The sequence below is a fragment of the Grampus griseus genome (assembly GCF_964374135.1).
Source record: "Grampus griseus genome assembly, chromosome: 3".
Classification (NCBI taxonomy): domain Eukaryota; kingdom Metazoa; phylum Chordata; class Mammalia; order Artiodactyla; family Delphinidae; genus Grampus; species Grampus griseus.
In genome coordinates, this window is record NC_139019.1 from 6,346,339 (window position 1) to 6,369,604 (window position 23,266).

At 46.6% G+C, this 23,266-nt stretch overlaps 1 protein-coding gene across 2 annotated transcripts in view; it reads left to right on the top strand.

Annotated features, from left to right (window-relative positions):
- The window catches only part of ADCY2 (adenylate cyclase 2), a gene marked incomplete at its 5' end in the record, with an annotated part of 433,407 nt that overhangs the window by 396,803 nt on the left and 13,338 nt on the right, over nucleotides 1–23,266 (top strand). Inside the window, 3 exons of one of the 2 annotated variants that reach the window (XM_082650879.1) lie at nucleotides 1,976–2,134; nucleotides 11,854–12,000; nucleotides 13,720–13,827. In XM_082650879.1, coding sequence (XP_082507005.1) covers nucleotides 1,976–2,134; nucleotides 11,854–12,000; nucleotides 13,720–13,827 — 414 coding nt within the window. The remainder of the gene's footprint in view (nucleotides 1–1,975; nucleotides 2,135–11,853; nucleotides 12,001–13,719; nucleotides 13,828–23,266) is intronic. The other variant, XM_082650880.1, reaches the window with a different exon arrangement.

Here is a 23,266-nt window from a genome sequence, read left to right on the forward strand (position 1 = left end):
AAGCAGCCCTCCCCACCCCTGGCTGGATCTCCTCATGCAGCCTCCCTGGGTCTCTGTGTCAAATCTCCCTCTCTTTTCTCCTGTAAGGACATCAGCCATTGGATTTACAGCCCACCCTCAATCCAGGATAATCCTTAAGTTCATTACATCCGCCGAGACCCTATTTCCAGAGATGTCACAGACACAGATACCAGGGTTCAGACTTGGAACGATCTTTTTGGCGACGTGATTAAGTCCATTACAACTGGTTTGGGATAAAAACATTTGTCTTCCTTTGGGGGACTGCACATGAGTTTTTAAGGTCCTTGCGCCTCAAGGCAAGGGCTCTGCAGCAGACTGCACTGGTTGGGGAGGTGAGGGGGAAAGATTTGTCAGAAGGTCACTCTCAGTCCAATGTAGCTGGTCCCAAAGGGCTCCGATTCCTTTAGTAGGAGACTTAAAGAATGCTTGCACGTGGTGCAGTAGCAGTCCCGCAGAACACCTGAGCGACTCTTCACGAGCCTTACGAAAACCTTTCAATCTTCCACGAATTGGGCTTGCTGCCTGCCTCAACTGGCTCCACGGCTTCATCTCATGTTTCACTTTTATCTGATCTTCGGTGTATACCTGTGTCTTCTCGAGGCCACCACCGTAGATTGCTTCTGTTATTTTAGTTTAATACCGGCCACACCACTAGTATATCCCCCCACAAAATATCTAAATAAATGATCTGTTCTCCAAGGGAGAGGCCTTTTCCAGTACGTGCATAGCATGATTTCTATAAACACAGAATGTGGAAAATGTGTCCGTAATGTAAAACTTTAATATAAGCAAACTTTTAAACTATCTCTTTTGTAATCTTTTAAAAAAAAATGTCTTGTTATATGAGCTAAAAATAAGTGCCTTCCCAGAGGAGGCGGAGTAGTTTGTGAATATATCATACCTAGTTTGAGGCAAACCTAATTTCAGTGAATGAGCATTGTGCTTTCAGGTTTCAAACGGTGAATTATTTTTTGAAATTGCAATCTGTGCATGAGAGGCCATTTACGTGTGTTTTATTTTGCTTCGTGCTGTCATGGGTATAGCTAAGCAAACCAATAAAACACACTCCCTCCATTTAGTTCTTCTTTGCGTGTATTTGTCAATAATTACTATCTGTGCTGAAATACACTCTCTCTATTAGGCCCTTCTGTTACAGGAAGATTCATTCCAGGCTATTTCATTATATTAAATTATATACATCAGAGCAGATACAAAATGATGACAAACCAAAGAGACCCTGTGACAGTAAACGGGCCTATTTCTCCAATGTTAATAACAGCTGATTTTTAAAAACATTGAATTTTAATACATTATAAAGCATGAACACATATGTTTTTTACTAGCAGGCACCATCTTAATTAAATTATATCAAAATGAACTTTTGTCTAAATATAATGTCATTCTCTCAGTACAGTGCAATCCCAAATGAAAAAACACATACTTTTCACTGTATACTTAATTACATAATTTGTGGTAGAGGAAAACTGATTTTCAGCTGTTAAAGGCAAACTGCCACAAATGAACACTATTATTTTTTAAATGCAAATCATGAAACAATGCACTCTCTCTACTAAAATATTTTCCATTTTTCTTTTATTCATTATTTATATTCTATCACAGCTCTTTTCAAAAAATAATGCAAGCCACCATTTATTAACATGACTATGTAAGAAGCTTTCATGTCATTTTTGTCTTTCAAGGCTTCAGTATAGCTATTTTCTCTGTTTCTGAGGCTGGTTCTTTCCCAAATTTGCATTTTGGAAATCCATGTTGGAGGGTGAAATGAGAGGCATTTGGGGGCAACTGAGGGCTTGGTAGGGAGGGTGACAATTCCGTTTGGGGGGGGGTTCTTTTTTAGGTTTGTTTCATTCTTTTTATTTTCTCTTTAAAACCTCCACTCTCTGGCAGGACAAGATGCCTATTGTTTCTTTACCTCTGTGTCCTCTTGTAACAGAATGAATATTACTGTAGGTTAGACTTCTTATGGAAGAACAAGTTCAAAAAAGAGCGAGAGGAGATAGAAACCATGGAGAACTTGAACCGCGTGCTGCTGGAGAACGTGCTCCCTGCACACGTGGCTGAGCACTTCCTGGCCAGGAGCCTGAAGAATGAGGTCAGAGAGACTGGGCTGAAGGGCAGAGGCTGGGCTGGTGGAGAGAGGCGGGGCCAATGGGGAGAGGTGGGGCTGGTGGAGAGAGGCTGGGCTAACGGGGAGAGGTGGGGTTGATGGGGAGAGGCTGGGCTGATGGGGAGAGGTGGGGCTGATGGGGAGGGGCGGGGCTGGTGAAGAGAGGCGGGGTTGATGGGGAGAGGCGGGGCTTCTGGCCAGGGAAGGGTGTGCGCTGGTGAGGGCCAAAAGCTCCTGGCAGTGACCTAGAGGCCTGTGGCACTTCAAACATGTCAGTGTTCAAAATACTCGACATTGGCCTGAACGTGTCCATTTTCAAGAGTATATTGACTGGCCGTATAGAGATCAACTGAGAATAGTGAGTTAGACTCACCTATGAACATCTTAGCATGAAGTTGATTCATTCTTCCTAGTTTTTCTTCCCCAATCATGTAAAGCTCTGAACGTACAATATGAGGCACTGGAGTTCCAAATATGTCACAAAAGGGGTCACCACCCTCTGCCTAGTGTGGGAGGACGCTTCCTTACCAGCATGCCATCAAGGCCAAATCAAGAAGCAAAATCACACCATGCATCCCACACTCCACTGTTCCATGGCTCGTGACTTCCCTGAGAGCCTTTTAAGGGTCTTAGGATTTCAAAGGTGTGAGATGGAATTTAGGAGTTAGCCACACAAGGACAGATCAAAGACTTGAGACCATCCATCTGAATGGATAGAAAAGGGAATTTCGTGGAGCATCTAAAGGAATGGATATTTAACTAGAGTTGGAGAGATTGGCATGTTGTTTCAATGCTGAATTGGCTTATGAAATGAAATGTCATGAATTTTCTTTAATGTAACTAAATTACAAGAGTCAGCAGATGTATCTACAGTGGGACTCTGTTAATTTAAGAAACATGCATTTGAGCACACACTGAGTGAATGACCTGTGTTTGGTGCTGTGGAGTTTCAGAGATGTATGAGGTGCAATCCCCATTCTCAGGAAATGTTCAGTGAGGATTGGGAATGGATGAGGGATCCGGAAACCTGTAGATGGAGGAACTCGTTAATAGATAAGATGAACTTTGATGACACTTATGCACAGAGCAGCCAAGTGAGAAGGCTTGGAACGGTATTTATCTGTAACGTATTTACATTGACATTGAGAAGAAAGTGCCAGGTGGTGGGCAGGGACTGGACCTTATCACTCTGGTCTTTCTGGAAGCATGCTAGGCATGGTGAGCCAGTCCAGGGGCCCCAGCAGGTCCCACCATTCACTTCTCTATTTCTTCTCCTGGTGTTTTCTGCTTTCAGTAGGTTATTCAGCAACTTATTTACCTCTTGGTCACAGACAGTGAAATCATTACATCTATTAAAAAGGAACCATCTGTTTTCATTAGCAGTTTAAGAGCTTGTTTGTGTCTATATGTCTAGCTGTCAATTCAGGTTATAAATTCATCTGTTGCCCCTGCCCTGGGTCAGGCTGGTGCTGGGCCTGGTTACAGAGATGAACCGGCCCAGGAGGGGACAGAATCCTATTGTCTCCAAAGGTGCCAACTGCGTAAATGCAGGAGTCCAGAAAGTCCACCACTGTGAGCAAGTGACTTCTGAACCAGAAAAGAAAGTGCTAGAAACTGGCAGAGAGATGAAGGCTGTAGAGGGGGAGAAAAAGACCATTCCAGGCTTCAAGGGGCTACTTCTGTCCAGATGACAGGACGGTGCTTCGTTCAAGACCTTAAGAGGCCCCGGGTTCAGCCCTACAGCACTTGGTGACCTCTTCTGCCCCCTCCTGACGTCTCCCTAGGCCAGACCAGGGGAATCATCTGTTCTCTCTATTCATTCCTGTTTGCATGACTTATTCTAAGCAGGCCTCTGGACACAGTTGCCCCTTTGGAAATCATAAGGAAAAGCAGATGGGGATGTAGAGTGAAACCCACAGGTGGACAGCATGAGCTTGAACCTTTGTCCCAACATTTTCTGTCATGGTAATGTGAGCTACTTCCCCAGCCTGAGCCCCGTCTCCCCTTGAGTCAAAGGGGAATTGTGCTTTACTTTGCACAATTCTTAGGTAGAGTGTGGGATGTTGCATGTCACACTGAGCATCCGTCCCTCCAGCTGAGGTGGGCATTTGATAGAGCAGGACCCGGAGTCCCACATCCATGCAGGTGGGACATACCGGGTGGGCAGGCAGCACCAAAGCACCAATGGACTCATCCACTTACCGAGTGGCCCTACTGTGTGCCAGGCCAGTGACCCTTCTGCGACTAGCACGTCATGGGTGCTCCCAAGATGGGAGTGACATTTCCCTCCAAGTTTCCTCATCAGTGCTGCGAGTTTCAGAACACACACAGCGTCTTCTACAGCCTTCACCGCCCACGTGGGGTCCGTGAGGAAGGCTGCAGCGTCAGGGCAGCACCACCCGGTGGGCTTGAACCCTGGAACAAGCACCACCTCACTGCGCCGGCAGTTTGGGAACTTTTCGGAGACAAAGTAGGAATCAGCGCGTTTCGTTGAAATCAGCTCTGGGTTCTGTTGCCTCATTTGTCAGATCAAGAAGGTGAATTCCTTGGGGGCCTCGTCCATGGCCACATCACGCCTGTGTGTGCACGTGAACCTGACTTAGGCGCTAAAATGATTTCCCCCGCAGACGGTCAGCACCCATTCACCAAGCTCCCAGCTTATTCCTTCATTCAGGAAACACACCCCTGACCCAGGCAACCTCATTTTCCCATAGGAAAATGAACAGGAGCTCAGTTGCAAAGCTTTTCAAACGCTTCCTGCCACAAACAGCTCCAAGTTCCCTTATTGCATATTAGAGGTCTCAGGTTTTCGCTTAGGAACCCCGATACCCTGGACGTCATTAGATTTGCACTTTCTAGCTGCTGACCTCACATTGCTCAGGAGGGTAGAGCGACACACACTGAATCTTACATCGGGTCATCAGACCGATGAGACCGTCCTTGAAACGATCTCTTCATTCTGCACAACTGTGGGCTGCAAAAGTCTCTGTATTTCATCAGACAACACAGAACTCCCCTGGGCTGTGACTTTCCAGGTTTTACTGCCAGTTTTTGCTGGTTAGGTTAAATATTTGGGGAGGGGAGGGAGCTACTCAAGCAGCCACTGTAACTGTTGGAGATTAAAAAATTACAGCGGGCCCCATCGGGCAGCCTGCGGTCAGGGCAGCCTGACGTCTGCTCAGCGGGACAGAGATGCCGCCCAGTCGCTGCTCAAGATCAGACCGGTGGTGAAGGAGAATCTGTTGCTCTGGTCCTCACAGGGAATCCTGCGTGCAGAAGAGAAGCCCCATAAAGGGTCTGAAGGAGAAGGACAGCCCCTAGCCCCCTGCCTAAAGGTTCTGAGGGCTCCCACCATGGGGTTTTTTTTCCAAAATGCTTATAACCAGGTTATTACCAAGAGGCTCCTTTGAGTGCATGGCAGACTTCTGCCCCATCCCTCAGACTTCCCGACAGGCTGGATGCCTACCTTCTGTCACAGTCAGCCCTTCCTGCCCCCTGGGCAAAAGAACCCACTTCCCTGACCTGGGGATGTGTCATCCTAAGCTTGTGATCCCAGGCCAGGCAGGCTGAGGTGTTTGACCTCCTCTGTTTAATAGCGTGGACATGGTCCAGGCTGCTGGCCCCCCTCACTGTCAGGGCCGTATAGATGCGCCCTGCATACACACGCACGTGCTCTCTCTCTCTCTCTCTCTCTCTCTCTCTCTCCCCCTCCCCCTGTCTCCTTCCCTAATGCTTCTGCAAGGGAAAGTTCTGCCCATCGTCAAACACGCGGATCCTGAAGAGGATTATTTCTGGAGGATTCCAGACCCAAACTGGGCGTGACAGAGCACAGCCAACGCTGAGGCGAGAGGGGTTCCTGGGCCCCGGCCAGCTTTCCTTACCCGCTGGGCCCTGCTTGGCCATTGAGAGCAAAGCGCTTGTCCCGGGCCTGGCGCTTCTTAGCTGTGGGACCTCGGGCTCCCTCCTCACAGAGGCTATAACTAATTTCAAAAGCGATAACGCATGTGAAACTTTTAGAGCAGTGCCTGGCATTCAGGAAACACTCAATTTTAGGCATCTTTGAAGCAAATATCCCAAACTTATGCAAAACTTGAGAGCACTGCCTCCTGGAACTTATCAGTATCTGTCACGGGAGGCGCCTTCCCACAGCTTTTCAGGGCCTGACTAGCGTGGACAGCAAAACTCACATAATCGCTTTGCGCTGTACCCTCATCTGATGGCATCACCTCCTTCGCTCCTTCTCTGTGGTGTGGGCTGAGCACTCATGGCTTCTGAATGCAGAAGCTGGACCAGGGTTATTTTTAGAGCATGCGGTAGACAGGAGTGTGGCTTTCAGTCCCACAGTAATGGTTAATGTTCCATGGTTTTCTGGAACATTCCTTGGAAACATGACCTATGACCTTGGCCAGGACCCATGTTCACAAAGAGCCTTTTGATTCTCCTACCTGCCGCATGCACAGAGGAAACTCGTTTTCCTTCAGAAATACAGAGTAAAGAATGATTTAATCACAATAATTATGAAAAGATCTTTTATTTCGATTTAAAACTGTTCACTGCACCTGTGTCCCGGGCCTGTGGGCAGAGAGCTGCTGTGTCCACCTTTGCGAGCCCCTCTTCTTCCTCCCCCAGGGCACTGGTTTTACTCAAAACATCCTCAAGCTTCTCCACCAGCTGCTGACTGTCCTGACCAGGTCCAGGCCCTGAAGCCATTCAGACCCTGGTACAGAGCTCTGTGGCCCAGACAGAGCCCGCTGGTTGACAAAGCCTACTCTCCAGATGGCTGTGTTTTGGCAGGAACATGTCAGAAAGGTCCCTTGAACAGATGTCCCAGCAGCTTTGGTCCCTTGTTGAAAAGACTGCATTTTGTCGACCCTTTGCCGAGTCCCCGGTGGTCAGGGTTCTGTGTGATTCTGAGCCGCGCAGCCTCACTGCGGGAGAGCCGAGGCTTGATCAAAACGAGACACAGATGTCAATGCGGGTACAGGGGAGTTTGCCAGGCACACAAACGCTCCCCCTTCTCAGCTAACTCCCAACACCCGGGCAGCTCCCTCAACGCATTCCTTACAGAGTCAGGCTAGAAAGCCACAGGTTTTCAGAGACGCTTTTGTGCTTTCTAATGATCTGACTCCCCTGAATAAATTAGGCGTTAGCTGACAACTGGGGACTGAGGGGGGATGTGAAAGGTGGGAGGATCACTCTGGCCTCCTCACTATGGCCTGAGTCAGCAGGAGAAAGCGCTGGTCCCAGAGTTTGGAGCCCCAGCTAGTGGCAAGTTTCGGCAACTCCCTAGGGCACACCGAGCAGACGTCTCCACACCTGCGTGCAAGCAGCACCAATCACACTTTGTTCTCCTGTCCTTGTACTTGCGCTCTCTCTCCAACTAGACCCTAAGCTCCTTAGAGCAGGGCTTGCGTTGTCCGTCTCTGTGACCCCATTACCTGCTATGAAGCCTGGCACCTGGCAGGCCCTCATGGGGGGCTGTGCGTGCCTGTGTGTCTATGTAACAGCACGCTAAAGTGAATGTCAGCCCAGGACACCAAGAGACAGTAGGTGTCATATTCCAAAGGGGGTGCTAAACAGTGTGCAGAATTTACAAATGCAAGAGCTACACAGCTCTCGATCCTTCACTCTCAGGGACACGAGGGCTGGGAGAGTAGAGGTTGGAAGAGGGATTTGGGACAGAATATAGTGAGAAGCGAGCCCCCTTCTGAAGGGACGTGGGGAATCCTCCCTTTACCTCTTGCCTCATAAATAGACCATAACCACTCAGCTTGGGATGTGTACCTACGACTTGGGCCCCTACGTGGTCCTGGGGCAGCAACTCCATCTGGGGGACACAGATGACATGTAGTTTCCTGAATGCAGAGGGCAGGGGCTTATTGGAGTGTCTGGCCCAAGAGAGTTGGGGGCTGCAGGTGGGGATGTAATGGGACTATGAGGGTTTGGGAGGGCAAAGCCTGCTGAATGTTTCCAGGGACCAAGCCAGAGAAAAACAGTTGGCATGGGGTCATTTTAGATCCTGTTTTGAAAAGCTGCTTAGAGTGAGGAATGGGCCCCAGCAGAGAAGCTAGAAGACTAACCAGAAAGCCCGGGGCAGAGAGAGTAGTCACAAGTAGGAGCGGAGTGCGTGGTCCACATCAAGAGAACCTTGGCAGGATGTCCCGTGTTGGGGGGAAGTGACGGAGAGTCTTCAGATAACCCATGAAAATGTCCACCAGGTTTAAGTTCCCTGGGAGTATGATGTAGTTAATAGAACGCATCCCTCCTCCAACAGACCCTTCTTTTTTCCCCTGTTCTCCACCCCTGGGTGCTTTGGAAAACTGGGCTAGGCAGCTGGGGAGGGTCAGACCAGAAGCATGAGGGGGAGAGAGAGAGTAGAAGCCAACCGTGCCCCCTTCCCACCCTGCAGACACTCCTCCACCACCCAGCAGGCCCACACTGGGGAAGGAGAAAAGCCACACATTCCACTGGGGTCTGAGTTCTGACTTCTCGTTAGATTGGACACTTAAATTATCGATGAGAGGACTCCTGTTACCTGAGAATGACAAGAAGAGTCATGGGGTTGTCCCAAGTTTTCATCCAGAGTTGGGAAAGAACTGAAGTCCTGCTCAATAAACTGCAAAAGACAGTGCGCACAGAAATGCAGCTGCTTTGTGATGATTTTGCCATAACTTGAGCTTGTTTTGCAGAATGGCTACATGTGAGTGAATGTTGAAATGGCATCTAAGCTTCCACTTCTAAAGCTCAGTGAGATTCTTGTTGGCAGCTATGTTCTGGACAAGGGTCACCCGTGCTAGACCCTGAATTCCAAAATCTCCTCCAAGGCTTCCTACCTGCCCTACCCTCACCCCAGATCCTCTGGAAGTATGAGATAAGCTCGGGTCATCAGCCAATGAGCTTGTGGTTCTCTCTGGCCCCAAGCGCAACCCAAAGACCTGAGGGAACCTCTCATGAGTTTAGGGTATGGCTCTAAGCCCTGCACGTTTCATTAGCTCTAGTGAATTTGTAAAGCTTCCCATTTGTCAAGTTTCCCTGATTCTCAAGCGTAGCCCTGTGGAAGCCCTGAGCCAGGAACTAGGGGGTCAGAAATCCCCACTCACCCTTGGTGTTTCCTCAAAGCTCCACGTGACCCATTTGTCAAAGAGGGTGGGTGAGCATTTTGCAGTCCAAGGCCCCAGTAGCACTCATGGCCTGTGGAGTGCCAGACCAGGACTCCAGAGATTAGTCCTGGTCCCTAAGTCAGTGGGAGCCTTGGTGTGTCACCAAACTCCCCTGACTTCACAATTCCTCATTTGTCCCATGATTCTTAATCAAGGCTGCACAGCAGGAAAACTCATAGAGTTTTACAAAAAGATGCACATGCTTGGAGCCCACTGCAGGGGCAAGGTTCAGTTGGTTATTGGGCGGCCCAGGTGTCACCTTCTTGAAAGCCCCATTGGTGACTCTCCTAGGCATTCCTATTAGAAGACCATGGAATTAAATGACCCATCAGACCTCTTCCAGCTCCAACAACCTAGGTGTTCTGGGGCAAGAGTTCAGAGGACAATTTTGAGTGTCGACCTGAAAATGTTTTATTAGACTCCAAACCAGTGTGGTTAAAATCAGCCCTCATATCCAAACTTTCAGTCAGTTCAGTCTTGCATTTCCTTATCTCCCATCCCCAGATACCCTTAAAGACCCTAGGGGAAAGGAAAAAGGCAAAGTGACGTGACCTACAAGTGATACGGGACCCCATGCTGCCCCAAGTCCAGGCAGCACACTCTGTGGTCATCCAGGAAATGCAGGGTAAAGCATAAAGTGTAGCATTTATAAGAGTGACCTCTGCATCAGACTTGGTAACTGTGACCTTGGGAAAGTAATGTAACTGTTCTGTGCCTCAGTTTCCTCATCTGTAGATTGAGAATAAAAATACCAGCTTCCTAGGATTGTAGTCAGGGGCAAGTTAATGCTGGTGGAGAGTTCAGAGGGGTGGGCATCCTGGCATGCAGTGGGCACTCAGCCAGTGCTGGTGATTATTGTGTGTATTCTTGTCATCATCATCATTCCCCAGATGGTCACTCTGGCTGATGTCAGCAGACAGTGGAAAAATGCAGGGTGCAGAAAATATACCCTTGCCTTGCTAGATGTACCCCTTTTCCTTAAGAGTAGAGAGGTCAGTGGAGTTTATACTACTTTTATGAAACTGCCCTTTTTAACTAGAAGAGGTTTCTAGGGGCTTTTCTCTCCCCTGTTACCCTGACACCCTGGCTGGGTCAGCATTACTGGAACCTAAGCTTGGCAATCATACATTCCACAGGTCATCTTCTGAGGACATGAGTGTTCACAAAAACAACTTTTCAGAGAGAGGAAGTACAGGTCTGCACCAAGAACCAAGTCAACCATATTGGGAGAATACAAAAGAAAAACCTTGCTTCTATTGTTCATGTATTTTATAGAGATTGTAAGGCAGTAGCAGAAGGCACTACCAGGTGGTTGGCCCTGAGAACAGGAAGATGACACAAGTCTGTCTTTCCCAGGAAGTGGTTGTGACCTGCCGTGGGTTGCCATTGCCCCGATGTGTGTGTCATGAGATGTCAGCGGAGGAAGAATGGTTTTTCTGAGAGGCCACCAAACCTTGGAGTTATGGTGCTGTTGAAGTGCTCACTCCCTGCTAAGGGATTCATCTGAGTGCCGCAGAGAGCAGAGCACACTGGTAACATCCATGCAGGGTAGATTCTCTCCCTCTGCCAGGCACACAGGAAACATCAGCCGCTAGCTTTCTTTCCTCCACTCAGAGGTCGCCATCTTGTGTGACAGAACTCTCCTCACGTTTTCTGGTGGAGGGAGTGTTTCCATGATGCAGTGTGCCCACATTGGCGCCTGGCCATTCTGCCCGGGACAGGCCATCCAAGGGCCCTGATGCACCAGCACCAGTGAGAGAGCAGATCTTCCCTCCCAGGACCAGCCCCCATGCCCACATAATAACGCTTCCTATAAGAAATCTCCACTGAACTTGAAGGTTTCACTATATGCTGGGGAAAATTATGTGTGGAAACACCTTGAAATTGTATTTACAAGACATTGTAATTTTCCTCACTAAAAGTTTAGACTTTTAGTTTAGACTCTAGTCTATTTAAAAACAAAAGGAAATCCCGAACAAATATTTCTGGTGTCTAATACAATAGAATAAGTAGCCTGAGGAATTTCACTATTTCTCTCTGGTGTAATTCAGAAGTAACATGATGAGTTTCATCTGCTCCTTTCAGGACAGGCTGAAGAGGAAAATTCATGATGCCTCCAATCCAAAGAATGTAGCCATAATGAGTCACTTTAGGACAATATAGTAGCTTGGGAAATCGTTTTGTTTCCCTTTAGTTGTTAAAAGAATGTTGTTGTTGTTTTTTCCTAAGTGAGAAGTCTATGGTCTCTTGTCATTGTCTACGATAGAGATGGCAGAGAGGGGTAACCAGAAGGGCACCTCATACTAACTGGTAGTGACAGTGGGAGTGTGGTGTTGACGATTCTGAGCCTGCATCCAGCTCCCTAGAAGCCTTCACCTGTGATCAATGGCCAGTGCCTAAAATGGGCCTGGGACCAGGCTGGAGCAGGTGGAGTGGACCCTGGGTGATTTCTTTACCAGTCTTAACGTAAAGAAACACTTCCATTAGGAGCACATTTGCTTAAAAGTTTTCCTAGTGCTCAGCTCTTCCTTTTCTCCTGGGCAGGATTTATACCACCAGTCCTATGACTGTGTCTGCGTCATGTTTGCCTCCATTCCGGATTTCAAAGAATTCTATACAGAATCGGATGTGAACAAGGAGGGCTTGGAATGCCTTCGTCTCCTAAACGAGATCATTGCCGACTTTGACGATGTACGTACTTACCCTTGATGGGCAGGGCTGGCCCCAGTCCCATCCTTTGGCGTTCCTCTGGACTGGCACATTTGAAGTTAGTCCAACATCATGGCATATCTTAAAACTTGTCCTTTGACAAAATTTCTGGTGGTTGGCATTAAGCTTTTTTGCTCTATTTAGGTCACTGACTAATTTTGGTGAGGCAAACACATATTATTTTTAAAGCTAATATGATTTCTATCAACAACGACCAAAATCTGTTCCATAAAATCTCTCTCCAGCATGCCCATGAATTTTCTTGAAAGGCTTGAACTCCAAGGAAAATACTTGCCCATCTCTTTATACATAAAAAAGATAGTAGCTTATTTGCATGTGTGTCTGTGCAAACTCCAAGGTCTATGTCAGATATCAATTTGAATTGTACACGGATGGCATGCTTTGTTATTGAAAAAGCAATATGAATGTGGTAGAATATATTTTAGAAGGGACAAAGTGTACATCTTAGGTATTGGAATAGGTGTCACTTTTGAATTTTCTGCCTACAAAGGAAACAATGCACTTTGTTTTCTAGTAAGAACAAACAGACCTCTGGTTTGAAAGATATTGTTGTTTTACCATTTTTAACAATATTTTGCAAATATAGGAAAGTTGACATCAGTGAACATACGTTCATCATGATTGATGGAATTTTGAAACACAGTGATGAAATTATATAATATGATGGTTTCAGGCCAACCTTCTAAATGTCTTGTGGGACCTGTGCATTTCTCTGCTACCACCACTGTCACCATGAGGTTGACTCAAGACTCATGGTGAAGTAATGACAAGTAGAGATTTTCACTGTTGTGCAGGGTTCACAGTGAAAAATGTTGGCACATTTCCTCCAGCTGCCCCTTGGTAAAATAAATGCTCTCTAGCACTAGTGACCATTCTTTCAGGTTGGATTGCTCATGGAGATGTGATCATGGGATTTGCTCACTTATCTTAGATTCTCTGACATGTGATCTTGAGCGAATCTCCTCTGAAAGCAGGAGTACCAAGGAAGGGTCTAGAAGATGTTCCCAGTCTTCTGTTCGTACCTTTGTCTTGCTGAGCAGATACAGAACCTTCCAGAGTTTCCTTCATTTGCTCTCTCCATCCAGTCTTTCCCTTTCCTACAGCTTCTTATTTTTACCTTTCCTCCAACCCACCCCAAGGTCTAATGTAGTAGATGAGGAGGACCCCAGTAGGAAACTGATTACTGGTGCCAGAAACTGGGGCAAAAAATATTAGGGTCAGGGCTGATGAGAGGGACCATTTATTCCCTCCACTCCAGGTTTTCAGAGGGCAAAAGTTAATCCTCAGCACTACAGTTGGTCATAATTCACCCTCACCATGCAGGGAAGACCTCACTCTCTGAATCACGATTTTATATTTAGACCTTTCAAACACAGAGTGGGGAAGTTTATTTGAGGCCATTATCACTCGCATCATAATTTATCCTGTTTCTTTCACTAGCAAATTCTAAAAGGTAATTCATGTTAACTGGAAGTAAATCGTTATACTTCATATCTTTCCAAGTACATGCCCTTTGTGAGACGCATGAAGTGTTCTTTCCCCACGATGCCCAAGGTCGAAGGGTGAATAATCAGTATCATGTTCCTGTGACTGAACTAGGATTTGAGAATGTCTCTAGAAAATGCTTGGCCTTGGGTCAGCAGTCGACTGAGTAACTGTGTGATTGTCATTGCCCCCCAGCTGCTGTCCAAGCCAAAGTTCAGTGGAGTTGAAAAGATCAAGACCATCGGCAGCACGTACATGGCGGCGACGGGTCTGAGTGCCGTGCCCAGCCAGGAGCACGCCCAGGTACACACGTGTCAGCCACACCCAGCACACGTGAGCCTCAGCTCTGCCCACAGGTCATCCTGGGACCAAAACAGTGACCCATTCACTGAATTGCAGGCACAACCCTGACCTCAGTGATTAAGGTCTCATGAGAAAAGATGAGAATTCTGGAGGCTTCTGAGGGTCTGTTCACAAAACTTCTTTCTCTGGCAGACAAGGTAGAAAAAAAAACAACCAGTCTGGTAGCTGCTTGATACCAGATAAATATACAAGAAAGTTGATTCAAGCTGTTTATTTAAAGGTGACTCATTATGGGAGGGCTCCTGGTCTTTTGATTTAAAACAACGTGGTCAAAAACATGCTGACCACCCAGAAATTTGGTTGAAAAGGTGATTTGGTCAAAATTGAGTATCTTCAATCAACTAGGGTTTTTGAGGGGGGTTTTCTGTTATGTTGTGTTTTGTTTCTGTGTATGTGTGTGTGTGTGTGTGTGTGTGTAGATATACTTTGTTTTTGTTTCTCTTTTGCCATGCCATGTGGCACGTGGGATCTTAGTTCCCCGACCAGGGATCAAACCCCTGCCCCCTGAATTGGGAGCGCAGAGTCTTAACCACTGGACCACCAGGGAAGTCCCTAGATATGGTTTGTTAACTTGTGGGTCAATAACAAGACCCCTTTCCCCTCGGGACAGTGGGCTCCCTGACGGGCACTGGCTTGTTTGACCCAGGGCAGAGGTGGTGGGTGCAGCACAGAGGGATGAAACTTACCAGAGCACAGCTTGCTGGAGGTGGTTGGATTCCCCCAAGGAGAGGAAGAGCTCAGCCATTCCCCGACCCCCGTGTGTCTAGCTTCCCCCCAACCCCACCACCTCCCACAGGCAACCAAGAGAGGGACAGAGGGGCAGCAGCTTGCTCAGACAGAGTCCAACCCCCAGAGCATCAGGAGAGGGTCCTCTTCTCTCTTAACATTCGTGGGCAGAGACGAGAACATGAAACGTCGGACTCAAGATTAACCCTAGCATTTTTCTGAGTGAGTGGGGTAATATATGTCCCTTCTACTCAGGTGTTGCTTCCAGATTATTATTTTTTTCATGGGTATGAATTACTTTAGTAATAAGGAAAAGTAAAACAAACAAGCAATAAAAGAGAACTTAGAAGAATCGTAAGTTTTGAGCAGTACCGTTCCAAGCAATCTTGACGCCTGACACAAAAGGAAAAATGGACACCCCTGTTTACGTGGTGTTGTGTATCTTTCGGGGTTGGGTTTTTATTGCCAGAACATTCAAGTGTTGAAAAACTATTGGAAAATTGGACAATAAAGGTATTAAAATGTACAACCTTGTTTTAATTCTAAATATCTTATTTTTACCCAAGACAGAACTAATTAGATTTTTACTGTCCTGGCTTTAATGGAAGAAAACTTAATCCTTTTCAGCATCTTTAATGTTCTGAAAAAAATTAACCATTAAAAATAACATAAAATTATGTACACAGGGACAGACATTTTTCCTGTTGCCTCTGGCTCTAAGACGCTCAGCACAGCACTGTCAGAAACTGATTAGTGAGCTCAGCTGCCATAATGAAGGCTGGGCAGCTTCAACAACAGAGAATTATTTTCTCACAGCTCTGGAGGCTGGAAGTCCCAGATCAAGGTCCTGCGGGATGCGGTTCATGTGAGGGCTGTCTTCCTGGCTTGTTGCTGGCTGCCCTTTTGCTATGTCCTCAGAAAGCAGAGAGAGAGAGATCTCGTGGGTATGGCTTCAAGATATGAATTTGAGGGGGATCTGTGCAGTCCACAGCCCCTATCTTTCTTTAAATTTCAGTGTTTTACTTCTTTCTGGATTTGTCTGCATTAATTTTGATTTTCTAAACATTGCACTAGGATATTATTTCTCATGATGGTTGAGTTTTTCAGTGCCCCCTTAAGTTTTGCAGCTGAGGTGAGTGCCTCACTCTTCTCACCCTAATCCCAGCCCCAATTCTGAGGCCTCTCAGCTGACCTCCTCTTGTGGCCCATTTAGGACACTTCACTTGACAAAATCACACCTGCTCCAGAACTTAGCTAGCAACAGCCACTTACGGAACCCTTGGCAGGGATGCTCAGAGGCACATGAAGACCCACTCGGCATTCAGCGTCTGTGCTGGGCCCATCCTCCGTCACCCCTCCATCATCATTCCTCCATCATACCTCGATCATCCCTCCTTCATCCCTCCATCATCCCTCCATCACCCCTCCATGATTCCTCCTCCATCCCACAATCACCCTCCATCATCCCTCCATCACCCCTTCATCCCTCCTTCATGACTCCTCCATCATCCTACCATCATCCCTCCATCACTGCTCCAACATTCTTCCATCATTCATCCATCACCCCTCCTTCATCCCTCCATCATCCCTCCATCATCCCTCCTTCATCCCTCCATCACCCAACATCACTCCTCCATCATTCCTACATCATTTCTCCATCATCCCTCCTTCATCCTTCTATCATCCTTCCATCATCCCTTCTTCATCCCTCCATCATCCCTCCATCATCCCTCTTTCATCCCTCCTTCATCCCTCCTTCATCCCTCCATCACCCCTCCATCACCCCTCCATGATTCCTCCTCCATCCCACAATCACCCTCCATCATCCCTCCATCACCCCTTCATCCCTCCTTCATGACTCCTCCATCATCCTACCATCATCCCTCCATCACTGCTCCAACATTCTTCCATCATTCATCCATCACCCCTCCTTCATCCCTCCATCATCCCTCCATCATCCCTCCTTCATCCCTCCATCACCCAACATCACTCCTCCATCATTCCTACATCATTTCTCCATCATCCCTCCTTCATCCTTCTATCATCCTTCCATCATCCCTTCTTCATCCCTCCATCATCCCTCCATCATCCCTCTTTCATCCCTCCTTCATCCCTCCTTCATCCCTCCATCACCCCTCCATCACTCCTCCATCATTCCTCCAATATCCCTTCTTCATCCCTCCATCAACCCTCCATCGCTCCTCTATCAGTCCTCCATCATCCTTCCTTCAGCCCTCCATCATCCCTCCTTCATCCTTCCATCATCCCTCCATCATCCCTCCATCATCCCTCCATCACCCCTCCATGATTCCTCCTCCATCCCACAATCACCTTCCATCATCCCTCCATCATCCCTACAGCCAGGCTCCCTAGTCTCGACTCTGTCACCACCAGACTCTGGTCTCCTGGATATTCAACAAATGTCTCCAGACCTCTCCTCCCCCTTCCCATAGGCACAATTTTTGGATGGCTTGTCCTTATCCACTGCCTTTATTTTTCACCTTCTCCTTCTGTGCTAACCCTCACCAATGCGGATGTCAGAAATTCCACTCCTAAAGATCAGGAAGTACTTCCAAATTCCAAAATCCAAGTCGGATTTGCATTCCCCAAGCGATCATTCTCTGTGTCCTGTCTGTGGCCTCTGATATAGCCAGCCATCACCTTCGCCCAGAAGTCCTCTTCTCCCTCAGCTTCTCGTTTCTTCTCTTTAGTGAATCCTGCCTGAGGTCTTCCTCTGTGGACATTTCTATGTTCTTTCCCCAATCCCTCCCCTCCATCAGGGATCTCAGCTAAGACTTGCTCCACCAGCCTGTGTATCCGACCGCTGACAAAACCATCGTCCACCTTCCTGACCTTCCTGAGCTCCAAGCTTGGAGCTCACGTTTCCAGCTTTCCACAGACACCCAGCTTGCTCACAGCACCCTCACCTTCCTCTTGTCCTCCCTACTCCCAGAACAGGGCCTCCACCATCTGCCTCCACGCCCCTGCTCTGACCCATCCCCTACCTCTCCCTACAGCTCCCTCATCAGCCCTCAGACGTGCACTGTGCGTCTGTGCAGACAAGCACCAAGTGCTACTCATACACCCTCCAGGAGGGGTGCACCCACCAGCTGCATCAGAGGCCCTGTGGTGGGTGCTACACATGGTCTCCAGACACCTGAGTGAGGGGCTGGAAATCTCCATTTCCACAGGTGATTCTGATGCACAGGAAGACACCCTGTGTTCAGCTCTCACCCATCAGCCGTGCCAAGGCTCCCGCTTTCATAGGAGCCTCTCCTGCACCCTGACCTGCTTTGGCCTCACCTGACCCTCTGTGTCTAGATCCTATTTCCTTTCCTCCCACGTGCTGCATATCATTTCCTGCTTTTGTTTAGACGTGTGTTTCTTGCCCGGCATCCAAATTATAGCAGCGGCCGTGTCTTATGTGGTGTTCCCCAAAGTCCCAGAAGGGGGCGCTGAACAGAGTGATTGCCCATGTCTGTTCAATGAGTGATGGAGCAGCGCGTGGCCACCCTGCTTCCCAGCCCAGCCTCTCGCTTCCTTCCCGCCATTTTACAATCCTGCTCCTCCCCGTGCAAACGCGCTCTTTTTTTTCTCCTACCATTTTCGAAAACTTAATAAATGCCTCCTGAGTCTTTACTTTTAACAAGCCTAGGAGGCACCCCAACCCAAGCCCATTTTACAGATGGAGAAACTGAGGCACAGCAGTGCAGTAACTTACCCAAGGTCATGGAACAAGCAGCCATAGAACAGGGCTATAGAGCAGGGCTGCAGACCCGGGCACTCTGGGTGCAGGGCTCACCTCCCTCTGCCCACAGCTCTCGTGCTGCTTCACCCCCTCCTCTTCTTCCCCAGCCCCCCACCATGTTGGCTTCTGCACCCACACGTTTGTACGCACACCATTCACCCAAGCACTCCTTCCACAGGTGCCCCATCCCTCCTGCCCTCATCACTGGCAGCCACAAAATCTGCCTTCTCAGCTACCCTTGAGCTGCATCCTGACAGCCACCACTGTTAATACATGAGTACTTACCTTCGTGGTAGAGTGGAAGGAGCGTGGCTTTCACGTGAGACTGCTCATTCCTTACCATGGTAGCTAAACTTTCTGCACATTAGTGTCCTTTGGTATACAGTGGGGATCCCACTCATTTCCTGAGGCTGTGGGGAAGACATTAGTATACAAAATGCTCCACGGGCAGAGTGGGTGATAAAAAGGATAATAGCGGTAATAATACAGTTATGGTTTGTACACTGTTTCACGTATGGATACCATTGCTTCCTCCCGCAGAATAGGTAAGAGGGTTTGGGGACATAAATGAAATATGGCGTCGGGTCCACGTAGGGAGCTTTTACTCAATACGAGCTATTTTTATTTAGAACATTTAATTAGAATCTTGGTAAGATCATCCTAGAGATATTTTGAAATTCAGTGAAAATCTGAAAGGAAAGTTCATTATGTTTGATTGGGGGCATAGCATGCTTGAGAAATAATAACATGGATATAGTCTTTATGAAAAAATGAATGTCCCTTTTGCCTTTTGTAGCCTACCTACTTATCTCTCTAGTTAAAACCAAAAAACTTTCCATTTATTGTTTACAAACAAAAAATTTTCTATTTATTATTTAGCCAAATATTTAGTTTGGCAACAAACATATTCAACACAGCCAGATATTTAGTTTGGCAAAATATATTGGGTTTCTCAAGGATTCATGTGTTTTTCTTAAATCCAAAAAGAGGCAGAGCTGTCTAGATAGAAGCAGCCTTTTGAAAGTCAGCTTTTATTTGTAATTACCTCCACATTTTCTACATGCCGGCACAGGCTACTTACCCCCTGGGAAAATGAATGCACAGGGGTCTATCAGCACCTAGTCAGAGCAGGGCTTTCTATATGCCTTTGTTTTGCTTCATTTGTGTTAACTTAAATGAAACAACACATTCTGATTTTAAGCTTAAAGACAACATGACTAGATGGTTGGTTGTATTATGTGTAACAACTGATTGTTGTTGTTGAAAGAAGCAGGCATTTGTCAAAAAATGAAACATTACATGGAGAACAGGCTTGCATTCTGAACCCGCTCTCGTAATCCCCGGAACATGCACCTGAAAAGTACATGTTCCGCGATGGAATTCAGGGTTGATAGAAATGGGGAGCTTATGCACCCCAGAGGCACTTCATTTTAATGTCAGGACTTCACCACTTCCCAGACACATAGCAGCCCCCTGCTCCTTCCCAGCCATGGCCTTTAGACCTCAAGCCATGATAGCACACTTGTGGTTACAGGTATGTTTTTCTTGACTTATGTAGTCTTCTTATAAAAGGACATCTCACTAAAAGATAATCATCTCCAGTTTCTCCTGAAAATTGGTAGATCTCCTGATCTTCATTCCTGATGACAACAATCACCAGCTGAGAAGCAGCTGCCCCATCTTGGCACATTCTCCCCAGTTTGCCACACTCCTCACCCCTCCCTATTGCCTCATTCCCTCTGCTGCACTCTGGAGCCTCCCCTACTCGATCTCTGAAAGGATTTTGCCTGCCCTATCATTAAGGAAGTCCATCCTTCATGCCAGAATCAATGATTAGGGTCATCTCTGGTCTTATTATGTAAATTGGTTTTGATCTTTTTAATACAAATTTTACTGAGAACTTAAATATGTCAAAACCAAAGTACAGAGATGAAAACTTTCATGTAAACCCATACTTTGATTACACTATTGCTGTGATGAGCCTTACCTCTAGCTTTTACTCACAATTTCAAATAGAGTGATGCCCATTGCCAGCGACACTTTGGAAGAAGTGACTTGTGGTGCCAGAAGAATGGGGGGAGGGGAGAGGCAGAGAAGCAAGAGATAACAGGGAGCTTGTATTCCTATCAAGGTACGAGTGCTGGTGCTCATTAAAAATTTTTAAGCTTTGTATTATTGCTCTCTTTTTAATTATTTTTATTTTAAAAAGTTAAATTATTTATTTTATTTATTATTTTGTGTGTGTGTGTGTGTTACGCGGGCCTCTCACTGTTGTGGCCTCTCCCGTTGTGGAGCACAGGCTCAGCGGCCATGGCTCACGGGCCCAGCTGCTCCACGACATGTGGGATCTTCCTGGACCAGGGCACGAACCCACATCCCCTGCATCGGCAGGTGGACTCTCAACCACTGCGCCACCAGGGAAGCCCTAAATTATTTATTTTAAATGAGTTTTTTATTTTATTTATTTATTCTATCAGAACAAATTTGACAGCAGGTTGTGGTCTAAGGGTAGTTACTAGTTTGTAAGCACTACCTCTCACTCTGTTTCTTGCTGAGTTGGCCCCATAGACATAACCACTGTGGCTAGCACTAGGATTTCTCCATCATTCTTCTCCCTCCATCCCCCAAATAAGATCCCAGGCTCCAAGTGACCCATCTATGAGATTCCTACACTTACTCAGTTTATTAGCAAAACCGAGCTGACCGACAAAACAATGAGCAATAAACATTGCCCATCCACATTCACTGAGTCAGGCTAACGGTTCTGTCTCTGCCTGAGTTAGGAGCTGCCTGATTTGACTGTTTGGGATTTTATTTAGCTAGTAGGTCAACCAGCATAGATTTTCTTTACCCATTGGGGCAAGTGCCAGTTACTTGTTAATGACTGCACCTCTGTAACTGCCCTCCAGAGTTTATAGTCTGGAAAAAGTCATGTATGCAAACAGCAACTCCAATGCTAGGTAGGCCTGGGGATATTAGAGGTGTCTCAGCTGGGCTGCTATAAGAAATTACCATAGACTGGGTCACAAGTAACATTTATTTCTCACAGTTCTGGAAGCTGGGGAGTCTGAGATCAGGTCTGCAGATTTGGCATCTGGTGAGGGCCCTCTTTCTGGTTTGCAGACAGCCATCTTCTCTCTGTGTCCTCATTCGGTGCAGATGGAGAGCAGAGAGAGAGGAAGCAGCTCTCTCCTGTCTCTTCTTATAAGGGCATGAATCCCATTCATGAGGGCTCCACCCATGTGACCTAATTACTTCCCCAAAGCTCCACCTCCTAATACCATCACACTGGGGATTAGGCTTCCTCATATGAATTTTGGTGAAACTTTAGGACACTCCACCAAGTTGATCAGGGAAGAAGTAAGGAATCATTCTCAGATCTTCTGCTGCCAGTTTCTTAGTAACTAAAGCATATGTTGAAACTCAAAACCATAGTTTCCTTTACTGGCAAAAGTAGAAAATAGTTTTGGTCTCTGCTGAAATGAAAAGCAATATCTCAGTGCTGTGTATTTTTGCACAAACACCAAAGCTATCGTGATGTAGGGTAAATGGAGAGAGAAATGCCCTCCTACTTTAATGCTACTAATATGAAACAAACACTGAAGGAAGAACCATCACTCTTCGCTACACACACTGAGAACCTCAAAGATACTTAACATTTCAGACACTTAGATTGTTGTTGAAGCCATTCATCAATGTAGGTTGCTCAGTGTGTGGAAAGCGGGGGGAAGTACTAAACTAGGGCATAAAGCAATTCTTGCTAACATTTTCCTCCTAGAAGCTTTTCATGTCAAGCAGAGTGATGTGCTTCTCTACCCTATCATGAAGGAAACTAAATAAAACCTGAGCCTCAGGGATGCAGGCAGAATGTGTTGCCCATATGAATTCATTTCATCTTAACCACAACCCTATGAGACTGGTAGTTATTGTTTCAATTCACAGATGAGGAAACTGAGCCCCGGAGGAGTTAAGTGACTCAGCCAAGGCCATGCAGCTGATGATTGTGGAACCTGGAGCTGGACCCAACTTTGTCTGACTCAAAAGTGCTGGCAATTATTTAGTGAACTTCCTGCTTTCAGACAAGTAGTGGTCACCATATAAACAATGAAAATAAAGAAACAAAGGAAATAAAGAAAGAGGTGAATGGGAGAAGCATGTCCGTGGGAGATGGACTTGGGAGCTGAGGAAGCAAGATGGAGGGGACTGTCTGAATCTCAGGTTTCCAGTTTAGGGATCTGAAATTGATGACACCATTAGCAAATTAGACGAGTCAAGAATAAGAGCTGTTAGTGGGAGATTAAATAGAAATAATAGTTTTAGACTTACAAGTTTGAGTTTTCAATAAGGCACCCAAGTAGAATTCCAGTCATCCACATGGGTGGTGGCCAGTTCCAGAGCCATTAATGAGCAATGCTTGGATATAGTTTTCCATCAGCTGAATATCTCTTAGACACATCATCCAACACAGCTGTCACCATTTTAGCAGCAAGACTATCAAGGAAAAATGCTTACCTACTTGTCTACATGTATGTGCCTATTTTATTTAAATCTCTCCCTTAAGAAGCTTACAAAAATGGACACAATGCAAAAATATTTTTAAATTAATAAACTAACATACAAGGAATATGAAAGATAAGATAGAAACAAAAATGAGGATGGTGCAATAAAATGAAAATCAAATAGCAAAAGTTGTGACCACATTCAAGATGCACACGGGGAAGGAGGCAAGAGGGTGAAGTTTATTTGTCTGATGTTAAGTATTGATACCTCAGCCTTCTTTTTGTTTCCATTTGCATGGAATACCTTTTTCCATGCCCTCACTTTCAGTCTGAGTGTGTCTTTAGATTTGAAGTGAGTCTCTTGTAGGCAGCATATAAATGGATTTTTTTTTGTAACCTATCAGCC